Source organism: Xenopus tropicalis, chromosome 1 (genome assembly GCF_000004195.4).
Source record: "Xenopus tropicalis strain Nigerian chromosome 1, UCB_Xtro_10.0, whole genome shotgun sequence".
NCBI lineage: Eukaryota > Metazoa > Chordata > Amphibia > Anura > Pipidae > Xenopus > Xenopus tropicalis.
Window position 1 is genome coordinate 31,465,621 of NC_030677.2, and position 26,007 is coordinate 31,491,627.

The window sequence follows — 26,007 nt, forward strand, 5'->3', positions numbered from 1 at the left end:
CATGAATTGCTACATGATTTCCTGTTTGTTGTGCATTTTATGCAGCACCTCAAAAGGTTCACAGCGCATACCATGGCTACTAACAAAAAGGTAAATGCAGATTCATTTTTTTAATGGTCAAGAGAAGACTCAACTTAACAAATAATATGCTTTATTTTATCATTCCAACTACAATGGACCGGTAAATGCTAAATTCTGACTGGCTGCCATGGTTAACTACATTAGAAATTCTGCAAATACCATGAACCTTCATTGTTTTAGAGTAGACCAAGAAGAACCAATATATAGACTTAGCCTCAAGGGTCAAAGATACTTTAGATATGGTCATGGCTTCTTGCCTAGGTGCTGGCGGACTATTTAGGTGTTATAGGTAACTTAAAATAGAGGTTTAGCTGTTGCAAATGTGGCCAAGTCCTCTTCCCTCGGGTGAAAGGTTCTGTTTCATCCAAATGCACATATTGGTAAGAGCAATGACATGTTTGGCCGTGCTCATGTATGCCAAGCTGCACATAGCACAAGCACCAACTGTGTAGGAACTGGCCCACATCTAGCAGCAATTTTAATACAACTGATATCAGTATGTTTTGTAGCAGGCAAGCAATGGTTTGTTCCAGTATCCAGTCATTCACTGTCCTCGCAGTATGTTGGGTGCTGCTGTTGGTAGCTGATCTATCCAATCTATACCATTATAACAACATAATAAAAGAAAAAACACATTTAGTTTTCATTATTTTATTCTTGTTACATTCCATATGGGAATTAGACAATGTAACCAGTATTTATGAAGATGTGCATTATAGTTATTTATAGGACTTTCCCTTGTAAGAGAGAAGGAAAGATGGAAAAAAAGCACTAGGGAAGGCCTTCAGAAGCCAAGCGGAGATGTCTCATATAATTAGCCCTGCTGTAAGGCAAGAGACAATAAATCACTTCTGGAAGACATACCCATGCATGCTTTTTAAAAAGTCACAGTTTGGGTTAACCACACAGTGGTATAATACAGCCCCAAGCGAAAAACTATAGCTGCTTCAACAGAAATGTCACAACAGGGTTTGGAACTCTCTTTAAAAAATAAGTAGATCTTTTTTTTTATTTTCTAAAAATACTCCGTGCAGCCCCCAGAATAACATAGCCCTCTTCCTGACTCCAAAGGGGCACCTACTGCTAGACAAGGAAGTCAGTAAAAGAGCTGCAGTTCATAGAAAAACAAAATAAATCTACATGCAGGGAGAAAGGTATGTTATTCTGGGGGCGGTTTAGAGTAATTTGAAGGGATTTAAAAATAAAAGGCTTACTTATCCTTTAAAAGACTTTTAGAAAAATATACAGCATGAATGAAATATATTACACATAACAGATATTTACATTTTTCTATGTCGCTTTACCTTTTTTTTTTTTTTCTTTTACTGAAAATGGATATGACTTGCCTTTGAGTAGAAGTCTGTAGAGCTGGACACGGAACGAGCAACATAGAAGTAAAGAGCACGAGCAACACAGTAGTAAAGAGCACAAGTAATGAACAAAAAGCCAACAGCACAGATTTTAAGCCATGCGTAAAGGATGACTCTTATTGATATCAATTATCAGGGATTTGGTGAAACCTGCTGAAAGAGACTGACAAGGAACAGCACTGTGTAGAATATGTGTCCTTTAGCATCTGCTTATGGATCAGTAAAGTCATTTTTGGTTTATCATGCAATAGGGTTGGGCTCCACTGGCTTACTTGATAAGGCCTGACTTCTGTCTGCTGAAGTCTGTGGGGGTCATTTATAAAGTTTGCGCAGCACATTTTCTTTTGCATATGGTTGTTATACTCATGCTTTCCCCTAAACGATTAAAATTTGCACTGCTGTGTCCCCCTTTCCTCTTTTGTGAATTGCTGCTAAATGCACATTGCGCAAAAAAAATATCTCACAAATAAGATTAAGGTTTGCGTGAGCATGGCCACTGTGCGTGTTCGTGCACAAATTGTCACTTTGCCGCCAACGTTGTGGCTGTGATTATGCCATATTTAGAAACCTCTTGAGGTTAAACATTCGCAATTATATTTGGCCATTAAATATAAACATGGGCAGGGCAAATATGTTCACCGTGTGAATAATTTGGTGCTCCGCAAACTTTATAAATGAGCCCCAGTGGCTCTCCAAACGAAGGTACTGTGGCCAGCTTAAGGATTGGAGGGAGCAACATAATGATTCTGGGATTTCTCCCCCACCAAGGGAATATATATGCAGGATCATATGCAATCAGAATTGGATAAATAATTTCTTGCAATATGAAAAAAACCCCAATACTGTACAGGTATGGGATCTGTTATTCGGAAACCCGTTATCCAGAAAGCTCCGAATTACGGAAAGGCCCTCTCCCATACACTCCATTTTAATCAAATAATTAAAAATTATTTTATTTTTTTTAAAAATGATTTCCTTTTTCTCTGTAATAATAGAACAGTACTTTGTATTTAATCTTGACTAAGATATAATTAATCCTTATTGGAGACAAAACAATCCTATTGGGTTTATTTAAAGGAGAAGGAAAGGCTAAGTCACTTGGGGGTGCCAAAATGTTAGGCACCCCCAAGTGACTTAGATCGCTTACCTTGTACCCCGGGCTGGTGCCACTGTTAGGAGAAAACAGCACCAGCCCGGGGTACCTGCAGCGAGCGCTTCCTTCTTCCATTTTCTTCTGCCAGCGAAATCCGTGGGTCGGCGCATGCGCAGTAGAGTAAAAAGCCAACTTTGTTGTTTAAGTTCCACTATTCACCCTACTGTGCATGCGCGCGCAAGCGAATAAGAAGTAGGAAGCGCTCGCTACTACCCCGGGCTGGTGCTGTTCTCTTCGTACAGGGGCACCAGCCCGGGGTAAAAGGTAAGCGATCTAAGTCACTTGGGGGTGCCTAACATTTTGGCACCCCCAAGTGACTTAGCCTTTCCTTCTCCTTTAATGTTTAAATAATTTTTTAGTAGACCTAAGGTGTGGTGATCCAAATTAGGGAAAACCCCAGGTCCCAAGCATTCTGGATAACGGGTCCCATACCTGTAGAACCAAATGCATTGTAACTTTCCTCTGTCACAAGAACAATATTTCCTGGGGAGTGAGGTGAATTTAAATATAATAAATAAATTATCCTGTTCATAAAAACGCTTGATTGGTCATAAGGTAGTGAAGAGGAGCCACAATTCCTCTTAACTTCCTAATGATCCTTCTGTGGTCAGCCCAAATGGAACAATAGAAAAGTGGCTATATGTGGGTATGGCCATTTGTGTTATATCCATCTTTATGGCCCATGGCAGTTTGGTCAGATACAGTATAGTTCGGCCTGTGACAGACAACAGAACAGTTCCATTAGGTGGTCGTGAAAAAGTATCTCTTAACGAAGTAATGGAAAATGTTTCCATTAAAAATACAGCAGCGCCCACTCATGTGTATATGTAATTATATAGAGAAAGAATGTTCTGCGACCATAATGAGCTATGTCATTATACAGTATAATTCAGTCAGTTTTAAGGAGAAGTTTCTCAAACACTTGTGATAGTGTAAATTCTTAGGACTTATGGCACACAAGGGAATTCTGGACACTACAGTGCCCTAACAGAGAACAACAGTGGCCAAATCACCTGTCGCTGATTTCTATGGCAAATATGGGAAACACTACTCAGAACTCTGCAGCAGTCTAAATGTGCCACGGGCCTAAGTGGGTGACAAGAACAATTCCAATACTTACTTATAAAACAATTGGATCATGGACCTGACTACACAATGTAACAATACACGCACCACTGCTAATATGAATAAAATATCTCCCGGCCCACCCAAGATTTAACATTGAAGAAATCAAGTCCAGTTCCTAACACGCAAATGACTTTGATGTGTGTGATTGTGCAGTGTCCCTTTGCCAACTAAATACAACTGTTGATTGAAATAAATATGCCTAAACTTTAAGGAACTTTAATGAAAGTCAGGAAATACTCTCATCTGAACTGTGACACTTTTCTACCAATTCACAGCTGGGGCTGGCACAATGGGCAGCTTTGTCGGAAGAGTCACTGTCTTCTATTTCCCAGCAATCTTTGTTGTCATCCTCTGCCTCTGTACACTGGTCAAGACTGCTGCTGGCTGTGATGTTGTCTGTACATTCCTGAGTAACCATCACAGTGTTTTCATCTGCCGGTGTTATATCGGGGTGCTTTTCATCCATGGTTCTTGAAGGTTCTGGGCTAGATAAGGGTGAATCTAAGTTGTCATGGTTCTCCTGACTGCTTGCTGTACTCTGGCCGTCAGCTGGAATTTCAAAGCTGGTTCCTTCTACATCGGTCATCTCTTGTGTCAGCTTTTGTGTCAGCTTAGCAATCTCTTGCCCTTGTCTTTCTAAGTCGTCCTTTTCTTGGCACATCAATGGGATGAAGGGATGCAAATACATGTTATCGTAAGTATTACCTAGTGGATCTTGAGAGTTCTCCAGTTCTTTGGTAGATTCATTGTTGCCTCCCTCATCCGAAGCAGGAGAATCCAACTCAACACCCGGCTGACCATGTGCTGCAAGATACAAAGCAGTTGTTCATCTGTGGTTGGTAACCTCATCATAAATAAAACTGGTGTTTCCAGCTAGACATAACCTGGAATAAGTTGTAAAAGCCCCAAACATGAGGCTGTACTTTAGAAATACCTAAAGGGCCACAGGCTGAATATCTTTGTTGCCACACACACACAATATAATGCGGTGTACCACTGTGCTTATTGTCTATTTGTAGGAAAAAGCCATAAACTGGTAAAAGTGTTTGCTCTTGCATCTATAAGGCATAGTACCTATGTACACTGTGCCTTTTTTTCTTTGCATGGCTAATGGCAAGTCCTTAATCTTTAGCCATATCTCACAATGAATTCTATGCCAATCTTAGGTTTAAGACTAACAATATTACCTCATATGGTGGGGATTTATATGGGCACGGAGTTTTACTTCCAACCAGGGTGTTGATTACATTTCCAAATTAATACAAAAGACGTTGGAAAATGATGGCCGATTGTTGCCTTTTTTTTTTTTGCACTTTGCAAACTGTGTGGGGCATTGTGAATGACGGCTGTTGTCTTAATTCTATCCTATCATACCATACCATGATCCAATGAGGATTAAAGGATGCCAGTAGCTAGTCAGTGATTGTTGGAGATAACTGATACTTAATATGGTAACCATACTGCTATGATCAAATTAGGGTGTATACGGCTATCTGTCAGACATAACTAGCCAAGCATTTACCAGTTACCTATGAACTATACCTAAAAATACCACTTGAACTGTGGGTACAGTTTGGATACATAGGTTTTTTGTTGTATAAAATAGGGTTGAGGGAAAATTCTAGGTTTTGCTGGATGGGATCTCAAATTTCCCTTTTTAGCAAAGTTAATGAGTTCATTATCTGTAGCAATTAGAATAAAATCCTACTTACGGACAGAGCTCATACAGACTCTCCAAGGAAATCCTTAATCTGCCCACAATTACAAATGGGATGTGTGCTGGCTGTGCAGAAACACGGCGAGACTGTTTAGAATGATTTGCTAATGCGGCTATGCTTTGCTGACTGCAATATTTCATTAGGCAAATGTTGTGCTGCTCGCTGCCGGCTTTGACTTTAGAAAATGGCAGAAAGTTGAGGAATTCACGGAGGGTAAATACACTGATATCGTGCATCGCTAACTGTGAGATAGAAGTCATTACGGTCTGTTCATAACACTCAGCGATGATGTGTGCCTAGACCTGCTTCTAAGGGTGGGCTGCTTGGAAACCAGCTACCTATCCAATGGGAACATTTTCACCACATCCATTTTTATATAATATATACTAATAATAAATATAATCTCAGTTTAGCATCTAAGGTATGCATGTTTATTATAAGCAGACACCTGATTAATTCCAAAGCTGATTAGGGTATATGAGTCAACTCTGATAGCAATCTCCCTTCAGTAGAACAACTGTCCTTACCCTGTAAAGTGCTGAGCGCCAGCAGTAGTTCCCTTATCTCCAGCACAAGTTTACTGGCAATTACAGGGTTAATCAATATTTCTGCAGAACCTATATTGCGGCTATAAAGCTAGCCATATGCTTTAATATGATCGGTGAGCCAAATCTGAGATCTGATAGGTGGCCTATACTGTGGAGACCCGTTGGGCAAGGACTGCATCAGCTTGGAGGCACCCATATTTAATAAATATGTATAAAATATACACATAAAGGTGATAAATTAAGATTTTATCTGTAATATTAAATTAGATGTTGCACATGTGCAGTACCCTCTATGGGGAGATGTTTATCAGCTCTGTAAAATAATGTGTCTGTCATGAAATGCTTGGGGCAAGTTGTGTGTCTGTCATGAAATACTTGGGACAAGTTGTGTGTCTGTCATGAAATACTTGGGACAAGTTGTGTGTCTGTCATGAAATACTTGGGACAAGTTGTGTGTCTGTCATGAAATACTTGGGACAAGTTGTGTGTCTGTCATGAAATACTTGGGACAAGTTGTGTGTCTGTCATGAAATACTTGGGACAAGTTGTGTGTCTGTCATGAAATACTTGGGACAAGTTGTGTGTCTGTCATGAAATACTTGGGACAAGTTGTGTGTCTGTCATGAAATACTTGGGACAAGTTGTGTGTGTCTGTCATGAAATACTTGGGACAAGTTGTGTGTCTGTCATGAAATGCTTGGGACAAGTTGTGTGTCTGTCATGAAATGCTTGGGACAAGTTGTGTGTCTGTCATGAAATACTTGGGACAAGTTGTGTGTCTGTCATGAAATACTTGGGACAAGTTGTATGTCTGTCATGAAATACTTGGGACAAGTTGTGTGTCTGTCATGAAATACTTGGGACAAGTTGTGTGTCTGTCATGAAATACTTGGGACAAGTTGTGTGTCTGTCATGAAATACTTGGGACAAGTTGTGTGTCTGTCATGAAATGCTTGGGGGTTCCACGCTCCAGTATGCAGCATTATATTATCCTTCCCTTTACTTTTCACCTCTGGTTTGAGTAACATTTTAAACAAAATACTTGCAACACTAGTGCTCATTGGGCGATCATGTATGCACATAGCAATTTATTTATAGATTAAAAACGTCAAACAAGCAAAATCCATGATTGCCCAATGGGCACTACATTTGCTAGTTATTATTAAAGTACATCATTACACAACAGCTCTGATATGGTAATAAAATACTCAAATACAATTAAACTAGAAAGTATTTTAAATTACAGTCTATTAGCAGACTAAAGTACCTTAGTTGGGTAACATCTGTTAGATATTTTTGTATATACAACAGGGATGTCCAGCCCAGAGCCCACCAGCTGTTGTGCGGCAATTAAGGCTCAGCAGAGGGGATAGGCCTGTGCCACTTTTTACATTTAGAAGGATCAATGAGTGTTTAGGAGAGGCCTGCATGTGGGGAGATACATACAGCAAGGCAGCCTATGTATCATCAGTGAGAAATATGTGAATACACTGTATTCCACAGTAGTTCTAACACTCCGATCAATGAAATATATGTATATATATAGTTTTTAATATGATAAAGCTGAACAGAAACAAGAGAAACTATTTTACCTTTGTGCAACATTAGTTTCATAACAGCAGCAAAGGGATCGCTACTATTCGTGTTTGCTCAGCAAACATCCTCCATACAAGGATATTCAAACTATAGCTAAACAGGACCATATAATGGGACGCAGCTGCGCTACTGGGCCTGAGTGAGAGCAGCAGCGCGAGGCTTACATAAATGTTACAAAAGCCTATGTATAAACAGAATCAGAGTCTGTGTAAACCAAGGCAGTTTATTCTTCTTGCACTTGAGATTATCAGATGTACTGGGGCAGGGCATGACTAATTCTTGAATTGCATGAATTACGCAGATTATATCATATTTATAAGTATTATAAACCTGCATAGCCTTTATACATTTTAATTACATTGTATAAAAGCCCAATATTTCAGTCCTCATTAGGGCTTTTCTCATATACATACATACATCTATATTTGATAGACCATCTAAGAAGGGCCGAGGGGGGTTGTACATGAATTTCCCCTTAAGCATGGCTGGTCTTCAGGTTTCCTTATATTTTTATTCAGCCCTTCTTTTATTCATCCTTGATGCAAAGCAATGCCAGTTTGCTATAGTTAGTGCCTAGCAACAATATGGCAGTTTGAATGCCAAACTGGAGAGCTAAGGAACAAACAAGTTGAATAATTTGAAAAACATGACATATACAGAGCAAATTGCCTTGGAGTGTAATTATCTGCTCCATACCAAAGCAGAGAGAATGTAAAGCAGTCCCCAGGCAGCTCCCTGGTTTCGGAACTACATTCCCAAGGCCGGCAGTTGTAGTTGAGAAGAAAATGGGGACAGATGAAAGATAATGGCTATATAGCTCCAGCACCTTAAGATTCCTCAGGTTTTACAGAAACTGTTTAGAACTACTTGGTTTTCCATAGATGTGGACTTGTTCTCTCTTTTATGTTTATTGCTTTTCAATTTCTCCGCTTTCAGCCTTGCCATTTAGCTACAGACTGTGTTCCAGTTGGCACTTTCCCCAGAACAACAATCAGGGTTGCCTTTAAACACATTTCAGCATAATATAACCAAAGCAAATGGAATTTTGTATGTCTTGGGCAATAAGCCTACATTTGGCCACATTAATAGGGGGAAAAAAACACCCTTTTTGACATGAGCTCATTCAGGAAAAGAGTTGCATAAACCCTAGACATACTTTATTCCACAAATTAAAAGGAACCCATGGACCCCCCCCCCCCCCCTTTTAGGCCTGGAATGATAACAAAATAATAGAACGCACAAACACAAACATTTGCTGAGTACATAGGTAGCACTATATAAATAACAATATTCATACATACATATGTATGTATAACTTTATTTATAAAGCACTACTTATGTACGCAGCGCTATACAGTAGATACATATGAGCATTTACCTTTATAGGTCAGTGGTTTGTGGTAAGGCACCTCAGTAAATGTTGGCATAGGAGATTTTGGCCCCCTTGAAGGAGATGATGGATTACTGAGAGATATGGCGTCCCTACCTCCTGCCAGAGAATGGAGACAAATAAAATACAGTTACTGAGGGAGATAAACAAAGCCTTGGCCCAATACCAAGCACAGATGACTGTGAAAATCTACTTAAAACCATTAATGAATAGGGATGACACATAAATGATAAACTAAAATGTATCCCCATTATCTCTGACAGTAGAATCTTGCATAGGCCTCTTCCCAGAAGTATCCCGCCCCAGTCACACACTGACAGGAAAGCCATCATCTCACAAGGCAACATGGGAAAGATGAATAATGGATGCCTCCTGTTAATGTAACATTCTGTTCTTGGGATTTCTCCACAGGAAGCCAAGTGCAGCCGTCTGTTTGTTTTCCTAAAGCCGACTAGCGCCTGACATATCAGCAATAATGTAATAATCTCCCCACTGGTGAGGTACCGGCATTTTCCTCAGAATGGAGGAGGGGTGTCTAGCCACAGTAATCATGCGTTTAACAGACCTGCCCTGGCTAGATTCCTCTTTCATGTAAGGGAATGGAACAGCGGCAAATAAATATACCTCAAATGAGTTTACACATCACTTTCAAATGCTAATAGGATTATGTTTTCATTTTAAAATACTCAGCGTTTATGTTTTCAATGCTAAAAAATGGTATGGTGATAAAAATGCTCAAAACAGGCCTGTCTGCCATTACCCTAAGAAACGGGATTCTAAACTGTGGGCCTGACCTCTCAGGGCTGAGAACAGTTAATTGCTCCCCTAGATACACTTGACAGCCCAGACATTTTTGGAACCATGGCTGAATGCCTGATACACCAATAATTTCTTATATCTGTAACCTTATTATGAGCTCCAAGGGTCCTTAAAGATTTGTCCTTCACAAGAGCTTGAACCAAAAAGTAAGGGCCCCAAGGGCTCTAAAGAGAAACTGGCTATGCAATGCACCATCTCAAATCCCACATTATAATTGGTAGGCACAAAGCAAAAACCATACACATTCACATACACTGTTTAAACAAAACATCCATACAAGCTGACACAAAGCTTTATGGGGGCAAAGCGACACATGGTGTTTTTGTCCTGGCAAATTTTCCCAGGAAAAGCCTTGGCTAAAAATGCAGCAGCCCTTTTCCCATAAGTATCAATGTGAATAGACCACTGACTCAGCATGATGTGGGCGCTAGTATCCACGGAAAATATTCCTGCTCAAATTTTATTGATCATACTACAACTTCCAGCAGCCCTCTGGCTTCTAACTGGTCCTGGGAGTTTAACAGAATCTGCAAGCTAGCAGCTTTCTATCATGGCAATAGGAGAATCAATCCCAAGTGCAATTTGGGTATTAAAAATATATTTTTATGCTTCATGATGATGCCTACATGTATATGTATATTATAAAACATAGTGTACTATGCCTCTGTTCATGCTTTTTCCAGAGTACTACGTGCCCTACAATCAAAATGTACGGAGACCTTTGCCTGAGGAAATGAGGAATACAATATTAAATAGTAACCTTCTTTGGACCAAATCACTTTTTGCATTAATGCTGCTTAATAGGAATCTTTACTCGACATTCCTTGGGAAGAAGTAGTTAAACTAGAGAATTTGCTGCTGACGGTCTGAAAGACAGCAGGCCAGAATTCTGGGATGTTCACGCCTGAAATACACTGGCAAGTGTCCTTGTAAAAGCGAAAGGAAATGCTGAATACACTGTTTAGCCGCAGACTGCTCCATCTTGCAGAACAGTGGGACAATGGCTCACTATTTAAGTACTGTCATAATGGCATGATTAGAATTCAGGAAGGCTCGCAGCTCCACGCCGGACTAACAACGGGGTCAGACAGATACATTTGTGGACAGCGTTAGATTAGGAACAGTTGTCATTGGGAATTGACAGGAGGTGCTGCAGAAGGTGAGCGGCTGTAGAATGCCCATTATTAGCTTACTGTAAATATATTCAGCTTTGAATACATCAAGGAATGTGTGTGTGAGGGCTGAGGTTGAATTATCAGTATACAGGTAAAATTGTCAGTTTATTTTATTTAGAGAAACATTTATAAATTGATTAATTCAAGCAGTGGTGATAATAGACATCACTATTTAGTTGTTATAGGGTTCCAGATATGGGAAACCCATCAGTCTTGCAGAAAAGCAATATTCCCTTGAATGGTTTATGGGAAAGAGAATATAGGCAGTCATTGAAGGGAAGGCACTTTCTAACATGAACACAATGCACGGAATCCAGTGTTCTGTATCGGGAACACACATAACAAATCAAACTGCCATAGGCTCAAGAGATTGAATAAATGGTAAGCCATCTAAATGGGAGGCAGTAGCAACAGAGCTTTTGGGCATCCGTCTCTGTTTTTAGACATACTGTAAGTCCTAGATCAGTAATATCCAATTTTTCCACATACTAGGTCAAATAATTAATAACTTTAAAAATCATGATGTCAATCAAAGTTGTCTATGAATCCCTCAGTGAGTCCTGCAAGCCTACACGTCCCCTGGTTTACCCCAACAGAGCAAGGGCCTTCCGGGGGACAGGACTGCCCTCAATTACTATTTAGAGCTGGACTAGGTAGATGCGCATTCCACTTTACTGCCAAAGCACATCAAAACATTTAATATGTCCTTGTGGACTGAACCATCTAACTCAACTCTGACCTCACTAAGTGATTAGAAAACCTTAAAGCAATACATCTAATAAAATTGATAAAATGCTGGTCTTAGTGAAGAATTATTAATCCATCTTTGTTCTGCTAGTCTAAGAAGCAGAAAGGTCCACCCAAACTATTAGTAAACCATTAGCAAAATACAGCAAACTCTAACAAGCAAATGAAATCCAATGTTAACATCTGCGTAGGCCGAATGCTCTGTTACAGAAGAACAAAGTTTAATTCAGTGCTCCTGTCCACATAAATCAATTGTACTGAACAGAATAGTATGTCACCTCAATGTAAACCTGGCTCCCCAAACACATATCACTGACCACAAAATCCATTTAGAAATACATAAAGTTTGGGTCACTGAACAGACCTTTCCCTAAGGACCTATAACTATTAAATAACACAGATAAAAAGCGACCATCCACTTTTGTGATTTCCACAAAGGGACATGCAGAGTAAGGGTCAGTTTGCTACTGTATTTTGATATTTCCTTCCTTTTTTTTTTTTTCCTTTAATATCAGCATTATTTTTTTTGCTGAGTTACGACTTATTCCGAAGCTCAGAACATAAATAGCATTATTATTACGGTAGGGATAAAGCAGAGGGTGAAGCAATACGAGCATGGTCCAGTTTTAATGAAAATGTGTTCCTCAAAATTATCATGAAATGAGATAGAGAAAAAAATTCTGAAGGACAAATGGGTAAAGTTCACTAGGAAGGAAAAAGATGATAAAGAAAAGCAAACAGAAGGCTTCAAGCAGGGATTCTTAATGTGTCCAAGTTGGGTCTCCTTGTTTAACTTCTAAAAAGCATTAAAACTGTTTTCCTATATTAAGAAATCGCAGTTAAACCTAGGTACAACGTTAATCTGAATTCACTTCCTGGTTTGCAAAGCAGATTAATTTCCACCTGGGATATAAACTTGTATAGCTTCTACATTTCAATATGGTTGTAGACCCTTTGAAAAATAACAAAAAATATTTTTCAGGATTTTTTTCTCCTGAGCACATAAAAATGAATTAGTGGTTGGTGGCATATCAATACCTTTACCATACTAACCAGTGGATTTGTGGCTTCTCCTGCAGTTTAGCAACTAGTATGCATTCCATAGCAGTGCCAGTGCCAACATCAGGGACATGAGACCTTGCACTGTGCTGCCGAGAAGACAATAATGAGCTGGCAGGTCTATCAGGAGACCTGGAACTAGTGTTTTGGTATTTAGCCTTCTGTCTTTCCCTCTTCCCTGTGTTTTCGCTCCTCATCTTCCCTACTTATTGTTTCCTTGGTTCTGGTAATTCCCTCTGCCCTGCTGCTATTTTCTTCTAATCATTTTCTTCTAACTATCATATAAATGATCTTCTCCTCCCAATTGTTCTTATATTTGCCCCAAGTTATACACTTTTCTTTTTCCATTCCCCTAAATTCAATCATTCTTTATGCCACGTAAGTGCCAGTGCAGTAAAAACATTTAACCCCTCAGAACAGGAGCAAGACTGGGTTAGCTTCATGGAAGATACTGAGACCTCAACCTCTCCATTCCAAATGCGGTCATTATCCTCATGAGAAATAATTACTTAGCTACAGGTATTGGATCTGTTATCCAGGAAGCTCCCATTCTCCAATAGACTCTATTTTAATGAAATAGTTCAAATTTCTAAAACTTTTTTTCACTTTTTCTTTGTAATAAGAAAACAGTAGCTTGTACTTGAACCTAACTAAGGTATAATTAATCATTAACGGAGGCAAAATAATCCTATTGGGTTTACTTAATGTTTACAGGATTTTTTAGTAGACTTAAGGAGTATTTCCATAATTTGGATCTCTATACCTTATCTGGAAAACCCAAGGTCCCAAGCATTTTGGATAACAAGTCCCATACCTGTAAAGGGTATAATTGTCTGGGAGGCAGGTATAATTGTCAGGGAGACAGGCTAGAAGCAAAATTGGACCTACTGTAAATTCTCCTAGTATTTTAGTTTGGAACCTTGTTTTTACACACACACACGTGTGCGCACTTTATAGTATGATCAACATATCAATTGACTAATATAAATAGATATAAATTACTATATTAGCAGGTCAGTGTGAAGACTGCTACAAAATAAGATGTGTCATACTATTTATTAAAGCCATGAAAGATATTTCAAGTTGAACCTACTCCCAAATCCCACAGAGACATTGTAGCTCAGGCCTTCGTGAAGCATAAAAAGATAGAAAGAAAAGAGTTATTTATAGAAGTTTTTAACCTTTAATATATTCACATGCTGTGCTGTATAAGTAATACATTCCTAGCAAGTGAAGCACAGACAAAAGCAATAGCCACACGCACCTGGATACATTTCACAGAGATAGAACTCTGCTTAGCTTGCATATACAATGTGCTTCTTCATCACAATGTTTCTATATATTGAAAGCGTAAATTTTCTCCACTTTCTTTTATGTATAAATAACTTTATTTATATTAGTTTGCATCTTGAAAGAAAAAAAATCGCAAACCAGTAAATACAGCAGTGATTTAATTGTGAGTCTTTGTTGGGGTGAGGGGGCAAGAATAAATAGACTATTTTTTCCTTTAGACACTTCTGGAAGCCAAGCCTAGCTGAAGGTCAGTTAGAATGAGATTTGGGAGTTTATAATTTATTATCTGTTTTAAATATTCTTGTAACTATGGCTGGTTGCTACAGTTATGTTTACTTAAACCAGGGTTCCCCAATTAAAGTCTGGGCCTCAAAACTGGGCTTGCCACAAAAAAGTAAACTGCATTGTTGTTTACACTGTTTAACAACAACCTCTTCCTACAGCCCTTCTGAAGAGTGATCATCCCTTTACAAGAAAACAGCAAGGGAGTGTGCCCTACAATTATTGGAGTAGTCAAAGGAAACAGCCAGAGAAGGGCTGCCATTTGACATATATTTAGCAAAATAGACCACCTACATCTCCTCGGTAGAAAAATATGCTGTATTATTATGCTAGCATCTGAAAAAAAATCCAAAAATACTGTACATAAAGCTCATGCTAACAGAACCATAGCATATTTAGATAACATACTCTGCTCCCTAAGGTGGTTCACTGTGTATGCCGAATGCCCCAGACAAATAAAAGGACAGAAGACAAATGAAAATTAAGTCGGGAGCTCTAAACTGGCTTAAAGGAACAGTAACACCAAAAAATTCAAGTGTATTAAAGTCATTAAATATAATGTGCTGTTGCCCTGCACTGGTAAAAGTTGTTTGTTTGCTTAAGAAACCCTACTATAGTTTATATAAACAAAGCTGCTGTGTAGTCATGGGGATAACAATTCAAATTGAAATGGGGCTAACTGGCACAGGTTACACAGCAGATAAAATATAATCCTGCCCATTTATGGCCACCTTTCGTTGTTCTGCAAAATATGTGACTATCTTTTTTTTTTTTAATTTCAACATATTTTTATTTCAAGATAGCCTGTACATTTCTTGACCTACTATACAGATATTGTGGTGTATACAGAAAATAAAAACACCTTAGCAAACAGAGCGTTTCAGTAAATCAAAGTTAGCGACCATCAATATGATGTGTAGTCTGTAAGCATGCATTAGGGGACTAGAGGAGCTCCCTTAAGGGGCCACTCCAGGACCCTTTGTTTTGTTATATTATATATTACACAGGCTCTTAGAGCCTTAGTTACTGTAGTGTAGTGAGAGAATAATGGACCATGTGACTATCTTTTATAGTCATTATCATCAATTTATAAAAGAAATAACACTAACCTGGAAGACTCCACAAGCCAGACACTTCTAATGTTCTTAATTTCTTCTCTAATTCTGCCACTCGGTTGCCTAAAATCCTGAAAAATAAAACACAATTTTAATATTTATACAAACTCCTTGTTAGTTTTCAACCATTTGCCTTGAGGCCCGCCAGCTGGGAAGCTGTATTTTCCAATACACAAGACAACTACTCTAGGACACACAGTCTAGCATAACTATAGTGCAGATATTTGGGATTGTTATATGCTAAAATAAAATGGACGATTGTGTATTACTTTACTGTAAGACTAGAGCTGGGCATATTAGAATTAAAGTGTTCCGTGCAACCATGGAACAGCCGCGTCAGTAAGCATTACTGAATCAAATGTTTCTTTATTCCCATGCCAGATTCTGTTCTGTTGCTGCATCTCTCACAACACTGAGCAGAACAGCATTTTTGTAGGAAAATACTTATTCATAAACTTAGCAGCTGCCAAGCACTAGATTGCTTCCATTTTTAAAGCTATAATATCATGTTCCAGATTTTACCAGGAACTTTCTACTACTTACCCCCTTCCTCCACACATTTTTTGTGATGCAGTCTCAGAAGTGACATCAGGCTTGAAGGTAGAATGGGGCAAAAATGCAACTGGCTGGAAGACCAATATAAACAGTGCCCCAGCCCACTGAATCTTTGCTCCATCCTCTTAAGCCCTAAAGACTGGATCTGTCACTTGATTTTATGCTAAATAAAAGGTTCAGGCCAACCTATTTCCCACAGAATCAGATGGCAAGCCCAATTCACTGCCAGACCAGCCGCTCACTGATCTCTCTGTGCTGCCCCCTCTAATAATCTCATAAATGGAGCAGGAGTGCGCAGTGTTTTTGGAGCAAGATTATAATATATATATATATATATATATATATATATATAGAAAATAATCATCTGTGGCCAGCACACCCTTCAATGTTTCATCAAAAAAATTTTTATTGCAGATATATTGTTAAAACCAACGTTTCGGTCCTTGTTAGGACCTTTCTGAAGGATAAATATATATATAAATAAAATATATATATATATTGTGGTGGGTCAGGTAAGAATAGGGGGAAAAATCTTCAACACGCGTATCACTAAGGTTTACTCTATTTTCTTTGATGTCAGAGATGAGGCAGGACGTGTATATATTGGGTTGGGTTAGGGCAGGGCAGTGGGTTTGAAATGTTTGACCCATGTTCATGATTCCTTGCTTTCACAAAACAGCAGTTTTGCCATGCTTTATTGCTGACATACTAGATACGGACATACTTTATAGGAGAGCTTAAAGGACAATGAAAGGTTAATATAAATTAAAAGTAAGTCCAAAGGCATTCTTTTTAAGTACTTACTGCATATCTAAATTCCCAGATCCCTGCTTGCTTCTCTGAGATATGGTGCTGGCAGCCTACAGCAGTGTGAAGCCTACAGTGACATCACTGAAATCTCTCTCCCCTTCCTGTAGGTGCCAGCGGTAGCCTTCCTATTCTCTGAGCATGTGTGTAACTTGATCCTGTCTGCTGTTCTGAGCTACACATGCCCACCAGCCAATCAGAAGCGGATCTGGCAGAGGGGAGGGGGGGAGGGAATGAAACACATGGGCAGTATGAAGCAAGGAGGGAAAGGAAGGGAGAATACCTTTTTAGAGATGGCTGCCTGTTCTAGAAAATGTGAAGTAAGTGTGAGTGAGTAAATATTTGATTAGGTGAGCCAAAAGTGTGGCGTTTTTACTAAACAATAGGAGGACTATTGGGCAGTATGCTTTTTACATTTTGACTTGCATTCTCCTTTAATGACCAGGGTGGTCTGAGCTCCTTACTCACAGACGTAAATTAAAAAGGGGTGGGCAGTAGAATTTTGGGAAGCGTGTACCTACTTATTGGTCTGCCTCTGGTGCTGAATAACCATATTCTTCTCATGGATTGTTTCCAGCAATGCAGTGGCCAACGATTTCAGATCAGACACGGACTGGGGAGTGGCAGGCAAGCTGCAGCCATGTTCTTCTGATAGAAGCTCTTGAACTACACAAAACAAAAAACAATGACCCATTTCATTCCAAAATTGTACAGTTTTAAAATTCAGCACCCACAAAGGACTTAAAGGAGACAAATAGCATAAGGTAAAATGCCCCTTATCTTGTAGGCAATAATTAATTAAATATGGTGCTGGTTTTACTTTGGGCTAAAAATGAATACTAAGGGACACTTTCTTAGAGCTCCCTTCATATCCTCTCTGATCTCTGTCAGAAGCCAGAAGCACAGTAGGAAGAGGACAGCCAATCACAGCCCTGAAGTCACACAAGCAGGACAGCCTAGCTGCTGATTGGTTTGTGCCATAAGCTGCCCATATACGGGCAGATCCACTCGCTTGGTGATGTCGCCAAGCGAGCGGATCTTCACCCGATATCCCCACCTACGGTTGGGCGATATCGGGTAACATGTAGGCGAATTCAATGGGCCAAAGAGAACAGGTTCCCTGCAGTTCCACTAAAGCAGATCTATAGCAATGACTAATACCTTGCTTCGCCGATAGTACTCCGGTCAGCGCGCTGCTGCTTGATTTGGTGTTGGATTTTGAATTCCTGCGTTTCTCCAGTGCATTCTAAAGGCAAAGACATTTACACAACAAATTAGATATTGTGCAGCAATAACAGCTAGTGTCGAAAGCAATTGTATAGATAGTAATTGGACAAAACAATTCTTGGTATCTATTCTCTCAAGAGAACATTTCAGGCACATGGCTTCAGATATTAAAAGCAGCATTTTTTTTTTTTTTATAAGTTTTTATTTAAGGTTTTAACATTTTTAAACAACAATAGAAAAAAAAAAATTTAGAAGGAAAGAAGAAAAGAGGAAAGAAGGAGAGAGTATATAGAGCTTTGGCGAGCCTAAAAGCAGCATTTTTACTTTGCAACTGCTTGTACTGTTCATGGTGGCCCCCCAAGTGATCCCACTAATGCTGGGACAAAGGTGGGCAATTTAATTATCCATGTTGTACAGGTATGGGACCTTTTATCCGGAATGCTTAGGACCTGGGGTTTTCTGGATAAGGGGTCTTTCCGAAATTTGGATCTACATAATTAAACCCAGTAGGATTGTTTTGCCTTGTGTCTTAGTTAGGATCAATACAAGGTCCTGTTTTATTATTACAGTGAAAAGAGAAATAACTAAAAACAATCAAAATTATTTGCTTTTAATGGAGTCTATGAGAGATGGCCTTGCTGTAATTTGGAACTTTCTGGATAATGGGTTTCCAGGTAGCGGATCCTATGTCTGTATAGTCCAGCAGTAGGCTGAGTACTGCAAGAAACCCACGGTGCTAGGTTTGTTGGGGAAATGTGGCTGGTAGATGGGTGAGGCAAGGGTACAAAACATTTATTTACGAGTCAGGACCGGCAGAGCATTATGCAGCATTTCTTAAAAGCAGTGCCATTCCTCTGTCTTTTGATTTATACCAAGCTACACTACCCCAAATCTTGTTATACGTTTCTGCCACATGACTGACCTTGCTATTCAGCATTCCTGTAAATACATCATTTAGCCAATGCTACAAATGCTTTCATCATGCTTTAAACAGATTATTATATTTTTTTTCACCTTTCTCAGAATAAAAAAAAAAAAAGCTTTGTGAGTATTTATAGACATAAAATATAGATTTGAAAGTAAAATGAGCATTTTCAATCATACGAAGGAAAAAAAAATATTACGGCCATGCATGAGGGAAAAAAACCGACGTGTGCTAAAGTAAGCATAATTTCCCCCACGAACAACAAACAGGCACAATAGAGCAAATTAGTATATGGCAATCAAAAGGCAACGTTTCCCTGCAAAGCCAGATAAGCGCCTCTTGCTAGCACATGCACGGAATATCTGAGTTCCCCAGCCTTGGATTCATCCAATGGCAACCCATCCATTATTTGGCTTTGTACGGCGCAAGATCAGAAAATATGACGGCTAGCAATACATAAAGCTATAAAGTATAATAAATTGTGTATTTATCCTTCAACGACCGCATCTTCTTTTCGAAAAAAAAATAATAAAAAAGTGGTGGGGGGACTAAATATTAACAATTTGCTAAGAATCGCTGACTGTCCCATGATGAATAAATACCAACATGAATCCACTGAGGGGAAAAAAAAAAAAAAAATTCAGAATTTGGAAAATGTTTAATATCGGACATTTTTATGCTTCTACCCACACAGAAAAGCAGCGTTAAAACCAAACCCAACACCAGGTACACAGAGATCCAAACAGGCCCAGATTTGTGGGAAGGCCTAGGGAAGCAAAGATATGGGGGTGTCATGGGGCCTGTTGGCTGCATCTGCACTGGGGACAGGACGGGAGATTTCTGTTAAAATCTCCTGCCCACCCAGTACCCAGTGCAGCCAAACAGTACAGGAGGTGGTGCAATCACGGAGGGGGGCAGGGTACGAGTCTAGGTCTAGGGGCGCACTAAAGGTAAATACGGCCATGGGATCAAAACAACCCCAATAAAAGTGACTGTCCTCTGGCATTTGCCAGAACCCACAGATTGCCAGTCTGGGCCTGCCCAACACCCAACTGCTAGTAATTAAAATGAGTTAAAAACAAAAGTTTATTGGAATACCAGGTTTTTTTTTTAAAAGTGCAAACAGATTTTATATATTTCATTTTGAAATCTGACATGGGGCTAGCCATGTTGTTGGTATCCCAGGTGCCCTCAGACATGTGACTTCTGTTCTGATTAACTTCAGTCACACTTTACTGCTGCGCTGCAAGTTGCAGTGATATCACCCCACTCCCCGCAGACGATCAGCAGAACAATGGGAAGGGAGCAAGATAACAGCTCCCTGACAGCTGTGTTCCAAGGAATGCTCCCATGCCCCACCTAATGGTAGATAGGATAACAGCACCCAATAGTAAAAATCCAAGTCCAGCTCACCCAATTCATGACTCCTCAAGTTACATGGTAATAGGAGAAACAATAGGTTATCTGAAAGCAGTTCTAATGTGTAGTGCTAGCTCTTTCTGAAAGCTCAGACTTGGGCACAATGCACTGAGATGGCGCCTACACAGTAATATGCCAGCTAAAAAAAATACATTTGTTGGTTCAAGAATAACATTTTAAATTGTGGAGTGAATTCTCCTGTACTCTCCTGTACATGGGTGCCTTTAGGTTTCACCTCCAGTACAGGTGGTACCCTTGAATCTCCATGCCACCCCTAACAAACTGCCCTTTATAGTGCTTCTATAAACAGAATTCTCTCCAGAACATATCAACTTGGGCCTATGTGGCTTCTATTATGATTTTAAGGTAAGCAAAATGCATTTTGGATACGTTTGCATTCCTTACCTTGTATTTGGCAAGATTAGTTTTCTGCAGATTGACTTCCTCCTGTAGTTGCTTTAATCGCTCCTGTAGGTATCTGGGGGAAAAAGAATGTATGATGAAAGCTCAGATTTTCCAGAGATAGAAAGACTTGTCTATTCCTTCCCTGTGATGGTTGCAGGTGGATATACAGCAGCTGGGACACCACAGCTTACACTGAGTATGTACAGCACAGCAAAGAACTCTCTCCGGGTGGGAGGTGAACCGTGCACATTGCAATCCCCTTGGGTACAAGTTGTTATGCACAGACAGAATGACTTGTCTATTATGAGTATGCTGTACCATTTGCTCAGACCTAAGCACTTGCATCTCTTATTATACACAGGTAGATGCTGCAGCTATGTAATATACTTGGCTAAATTACATCTTTTACACATTTACAGAGCAATGTTGTCATTAGGGAGTGTGTGGGCCTAGCTTTTGTTTTTCTGTCTCTTTTGGGACTGCAACTGAAATGCTATCTGCTGTTGGGGCCAATCAACCAAAAACTGATGGACTGTGAAGCTTCAATTGCACCCTGGCTCTCTGCTATTCATCTTCCATTGTGACTACCTAACTGGCTGCTAAGGGAATTACACCTAGCAAACGGCTTTTAAAATCCCAGCCCTGGCAACTGCACAGAATTAAAGATGTATGTCAAAAACCACAAACAGTAAAGATCAATGATAGTTTCAAAACACAGGTATGGCATCCGTTATCTGGAAACCGGTTATCCAAAAAGTTCAGAATCCTGGTAAGGCCATCTCCCATAGACGCCAGTATTAGCAAATAATACTGATTTTTAAAGCTCATTTTCTTTTTCTCTGTAAGTAGCTTGTACTTGATCCCAACTGAGATATAAGTAATCTTTATTAGAGGTAAAATTTATTTTTTAGTAGGCTTAACGTATGGAGATCCAAATTACAGAAAGAGCCCTTATTCAGGAAAACCCCAGGCATTCTGGATTACAGGTACCATACCTGTACCACTGTCTACATCATACTGAAAACTAATTACAAATGAACTACCATTTAACAGCTAGAAATGCCATTTTGGGCTTTACTTCTGCTCCCATCTGAAATGGCTCCACACAAGCACACATAATATTAAGTATAGTTGTTCTATGTGGTGTTACCTCCAAGGTATTTAAAATTCAGATTAGAGTGCAGGTATAGGATTTATTATTCCGAATGGTTGGGACCTGGAGTTTTCCAGATAAGGGATTTTTCTGTAATTTGAATCACCATACCTTAAGTCTACTTTGAACATTAAATAAACCCAATAGGACTGTTTGGCCACCAATATGGATTGTTGAAGCTTAGTTACCAACATGTACAATGTACTGTTATATTATTACACAGAAAAAGGGGAAATCAACTTCCTGTAATTCTGAGCTCTTTCTGGATAATGGGTTTGCAGTTAAGCCATCACAGGCCCTACCTGTGAATCACCAAATCAAAAGAAGCACCAGCAGGGGTAAAATGGCCATTTTCATTCACTGTAAGGTTAAATATTAAACCCCCTAATGATTTCGGCTTTTCGCCGAATCTATAAACATCAGATTTAGTTAAATACCACATCCTCCAAAAAATGTTACGCACAACAGTTAGCAAAACAGCAATATCTGTAAAGAATAATGTTTTTTTTTATTTACTGTCACGTGACTTTAAAGGGTTCATATTTGGGTTGGCTGCCTTCAGTCTGCACCCTCTAAATCCCACAATTCCCTGAACATGTGATGTCAATAAGGAAAGGAACATCACAGTTCAATGCATTGTAGGCTATGGAGTTCCTGCATGCTGTATGTAAGCTGTGCAGAAGTTGTTACAATTTATAACATCTATGTTTTAGTCCCTCCTCCCCTGCCAGGATTTCAAATGATTCAAGAAGAGAAGAACTGTTTTGCAACTGGATTTTCAGCATATAAAAATTGTATTGATTCATACTTTTTGAAGGGGCAGACTACAGTGCCAGACATAGTGTGTTCAGTGGGGCTGTTTTACAAATTTCGGTTCAGAAGCAGGAGGCCCCTGGAATTAATCTAAAGAAGAAGCAATTTCAAATTAACTAGGGGTGCCATTTTATTTTTGTAAGCACCCCCCCCCCCCCCCAAAAAAAACCCTGTGATTAAACTCTCTTACCGGGTCAGGACTCCTCTTGACCCTCTTTAAATCCAGAAATGAATAACAAAATTAGGTGAATGCCTATTTGAAATACCTGCTATTTGTTATTTTGCAGCTGAAATCCTGTTTACTACGATATTGTGGTAGGCAACACGTAACACTTTTTACGTTACTGGCACTAGAAAAAAAAACCCTCAGCCCTCTACAATCACAATGGGAGAAGCAGCAGTTAAATGTTGAAAATAATGAAATAAACCATTATTGCTGTCCCCTTGCTGCTAGAGAACATTGTTGCGTGGCAGCAAAATTGCCTAATGAAAGCATTTACTAAAATGAACTATTACATAACACACAGGTGGCTGCAGAACATAACTTGTGCGCATTAGAGATGGTGCCCTCTGTGATATAAGCACCACCGCAGCAAGAGACAGGCACTTCAATAAGATTAAGCATTCACTAGACTGATGCACATCTTCTCTGGCTCGTGAAGGACAATTTGATAGCAATAAGGTACCTTTCTGGTCCAGTGGAATTTGAAAGAAAATCAAGGTGGAATTACAGTAAAGTATGAGATTTAAAAAAATAACAAACAAAATAAGCAAATGCATTTACTTATCTATTTGCTAGAATAAGGAAAGCAAACACTTGATTGAATATCATGGGGTTAATTGTCCCCATTAATATTGCCCAGCGTGTAGAATTTGTATTTTTAGAAACTCAGTGCTAGATGCAAACCTGGTCAAACCACTTACCCCACATTTAGGGCGCAGTAATTCCCTGAGACACAGGTGGCTAAAGATGCATGTTCCAGATAACCTTCTAGCATGAATTTAATCCCCTATTGGGCAAGCTTGGAAATTTAATGCATGAGCACTAGAGGGGTCACTACTTAAAAAACAAAATAGAGTTCTAATTAAAGGCCACCTATGTTTCACGTCCCTCTGCACTGAAGCAATTTAAATCTGCTAAGTGCTAACCATCACTTAAGCACCTCATACATTTATTTATGGACATACTTAAACCAGAACTCGACCCTGATGCCTGACGCTTACTTTACAGCAGAGATTTTCAGGCCAAATTTAATAGCATTCCAGTTATGGCTTAATAGGTTAATAATAAAGACCAAAGAATTAATGGTCCTGGACTAAGAACACAGGGGATAAATGCCATTGTCCGAGGTGTAACTTGCTACCCACTACATGTTGCCTATTAGTGGTAATACAGGGCAAAATGTATAACACTGTAATATATATATATATATATATATATATATATATATATATATATATATATATATATTTATTTATTTATTATGGTGAAAAAGAAATAAAGTTCTTTTAGTTGCAGCTATTTTTTGCATTTATATATATATATATATATATATATATATATATATATATATACATATTTTTTTTAGATGAGAGTAAATGATGTAGAAAATGTTTTACAAAAAGTCACAGGTGACAATCACATTCACAAACTCATATAGTGATTCTATACAAGAGTCCTGCCAAGCAATAAACAGATGGTCAATTTACTTCTTGTAAAATATAATAGGCCCCCCACAAATGGTGTGACATGCCTACATTCATATTTTGCCATATATAGGTTTGAAATGGATGGAGCGACATTAGGCCCCAGAGTAGTCCCAGCTATTTGGTGATATTGTTGGTTTTTAAAGATGTAATATGTTTGGCCAATATGCAAAATATCCATCAGGAACTTTACAAATAAATTCGGTTTGGCATAATTTCCAGTGTGAGAGTGATTTGTGTGCCCATTTTTTTTGGTGCATCTGCACTGGACCTACTGCCAGGTTCAGAGGTAGCAGTAGCTCCAGCCTTGGATAAATGTGCCATGTTTTATTCAGAAATAATCTCACTGCAGTTTTATAAAAAACTTGTAACAACTGATGATTTACAGTGCACTACCCATATCTCGATCATTTATGTGGTTTATAAAATCTGAATTGCTGTTCATGAGTGCAATGTAGCCTGAATATAACACACAAGAGCTGAGAATACAGATCCAACAGTGTAGTGAGGGCTGCAGGTGACACTTGCTCCAGGGCAATGGCACACAAAGACTGCCAACAGTTTGCTGCCTGCCAGTTTTACAGCTTAGCAGGAACATGAAAAAACGCATACAAATTGCCCCTCCCCTCTCTTGTCTCACCTTAACCGGACTGCTGCACTAATGGGTCCGATAATTAACTCTTGATAACACAACAATGAGTGTTTCTAATCACTGGGCACATGACTACTCTGCCATGTAACAAGAAATTACTCTTAATTCAATGGAGGGCCAAAACAAAAGGTAAAGCTTAGGGCACATAAGGTTTTTAACACAGACAGGACATTTTAAATTGTTAATGTTCAAATCTTCTGATTTTTATTGCAATGACCTGTAACCCTTTCTTGGCACATTCACTTAATATTGGGCTGTATGTCAGGAGATATGTGTTCTCAGAGTAATATTGATGCTGGGAACTGGGAACAGCGCAGTGCCTCCACCTAGTGGACACTGAGGAGCACACCTCTAGGGGATTTCCACTAGGAAATAATCTCACATGGTTTGCAGCAGTATTAAACTTTATATAACTTTTGAAACAGAAAGTAGTCTTAATTCCCCCCAGGTAGCGCTACCTGCCCCAGAGTACCTTCCCCACTGAAAAGGGTGGCTGCTCCCACGTAGCAGGTAACCGGGCAATACCTGTTCACTCAGGGGACTCAATCTCAGAGTTCCACAGAGGACTTTATACTCCCTGGCAGTCCAGCAGACTTTTATCCTTTCAAGTCTGAGCTCACACAGTTTGTGCTGACTGCTCACTCTGGCTCTCCCTCTGCACTGGCAAACAACAGCAGGGGCTCCCATTATAAACTGCTGGGCCCGCCCCTAGATTTTTGGCTCCAAAACTTAGGCACACCTCTCCCAGACGTGCACTGGGGCAGCCAGCCAACCGGATCCCTCCCCAGGCTGTAGCTAGGCTGGATGAGATCACAGACTGAGAAACAGGGGACAGGGTTCTCTGATCCCCTACAGACCTATATTGCTTTG

The 26,007-nt window shown here is 39.4% G+C and overlaps 1 protein-coding gene across 3 annotated transcripts in view; it reads right to left on the reverse strand.

The window, feature by feature from the left end:
• Positions 1 to 3,472: 3,472 nt before the first annotated feature.
• Positions 3,473 to 26,007, reverse strand: part of ccdc149 (coiled-coil domain containing 149) — a 43,450-nt gene continuing 20,915 nt past the window's right edge. For 2 of the 3 annotated variants that reach the window (XM_031895353.1, XM_031895354.1), the window contains exons 7-13: positions 20,813 to 20,885; positions 17,998 to 18,082; positions 17,358 to 17,502; positions 15,469 to 15,545; positions 13,878 to 13,910; positions 8,973 to 9,083; positions 3,473 to 4,536 (exon numbers count right to left, since the gene is read on the reverse strand). In XM_031895353.1, coding sequence (XP_031751213.1) covers positions 3,959 to 4,536; positions 8,973 to 9,083; positions 13,878 to 13,910; positions 15,469 to 15,545; positions 17,358 to 17,502; positions 17,998 to 18,082; positions 20,813 to 20,885 — 1,102 coding nt within the window. In that variant the 3' untranslated portion in view covers positions 3,473 to 3,958. The remainder of the gene's footprint in view (positions 4,537 to 8,972; positions 9,084 to 13,877; positions 13,911 to 15,468; positions 15,546 to 17,357; positions 17,503 to 17,997; positions 18,083 to 20,812; positions 20,886 to 26,007) is intronic. The other variant, XM_002941027.5, reaches the window with a different exon arrangement.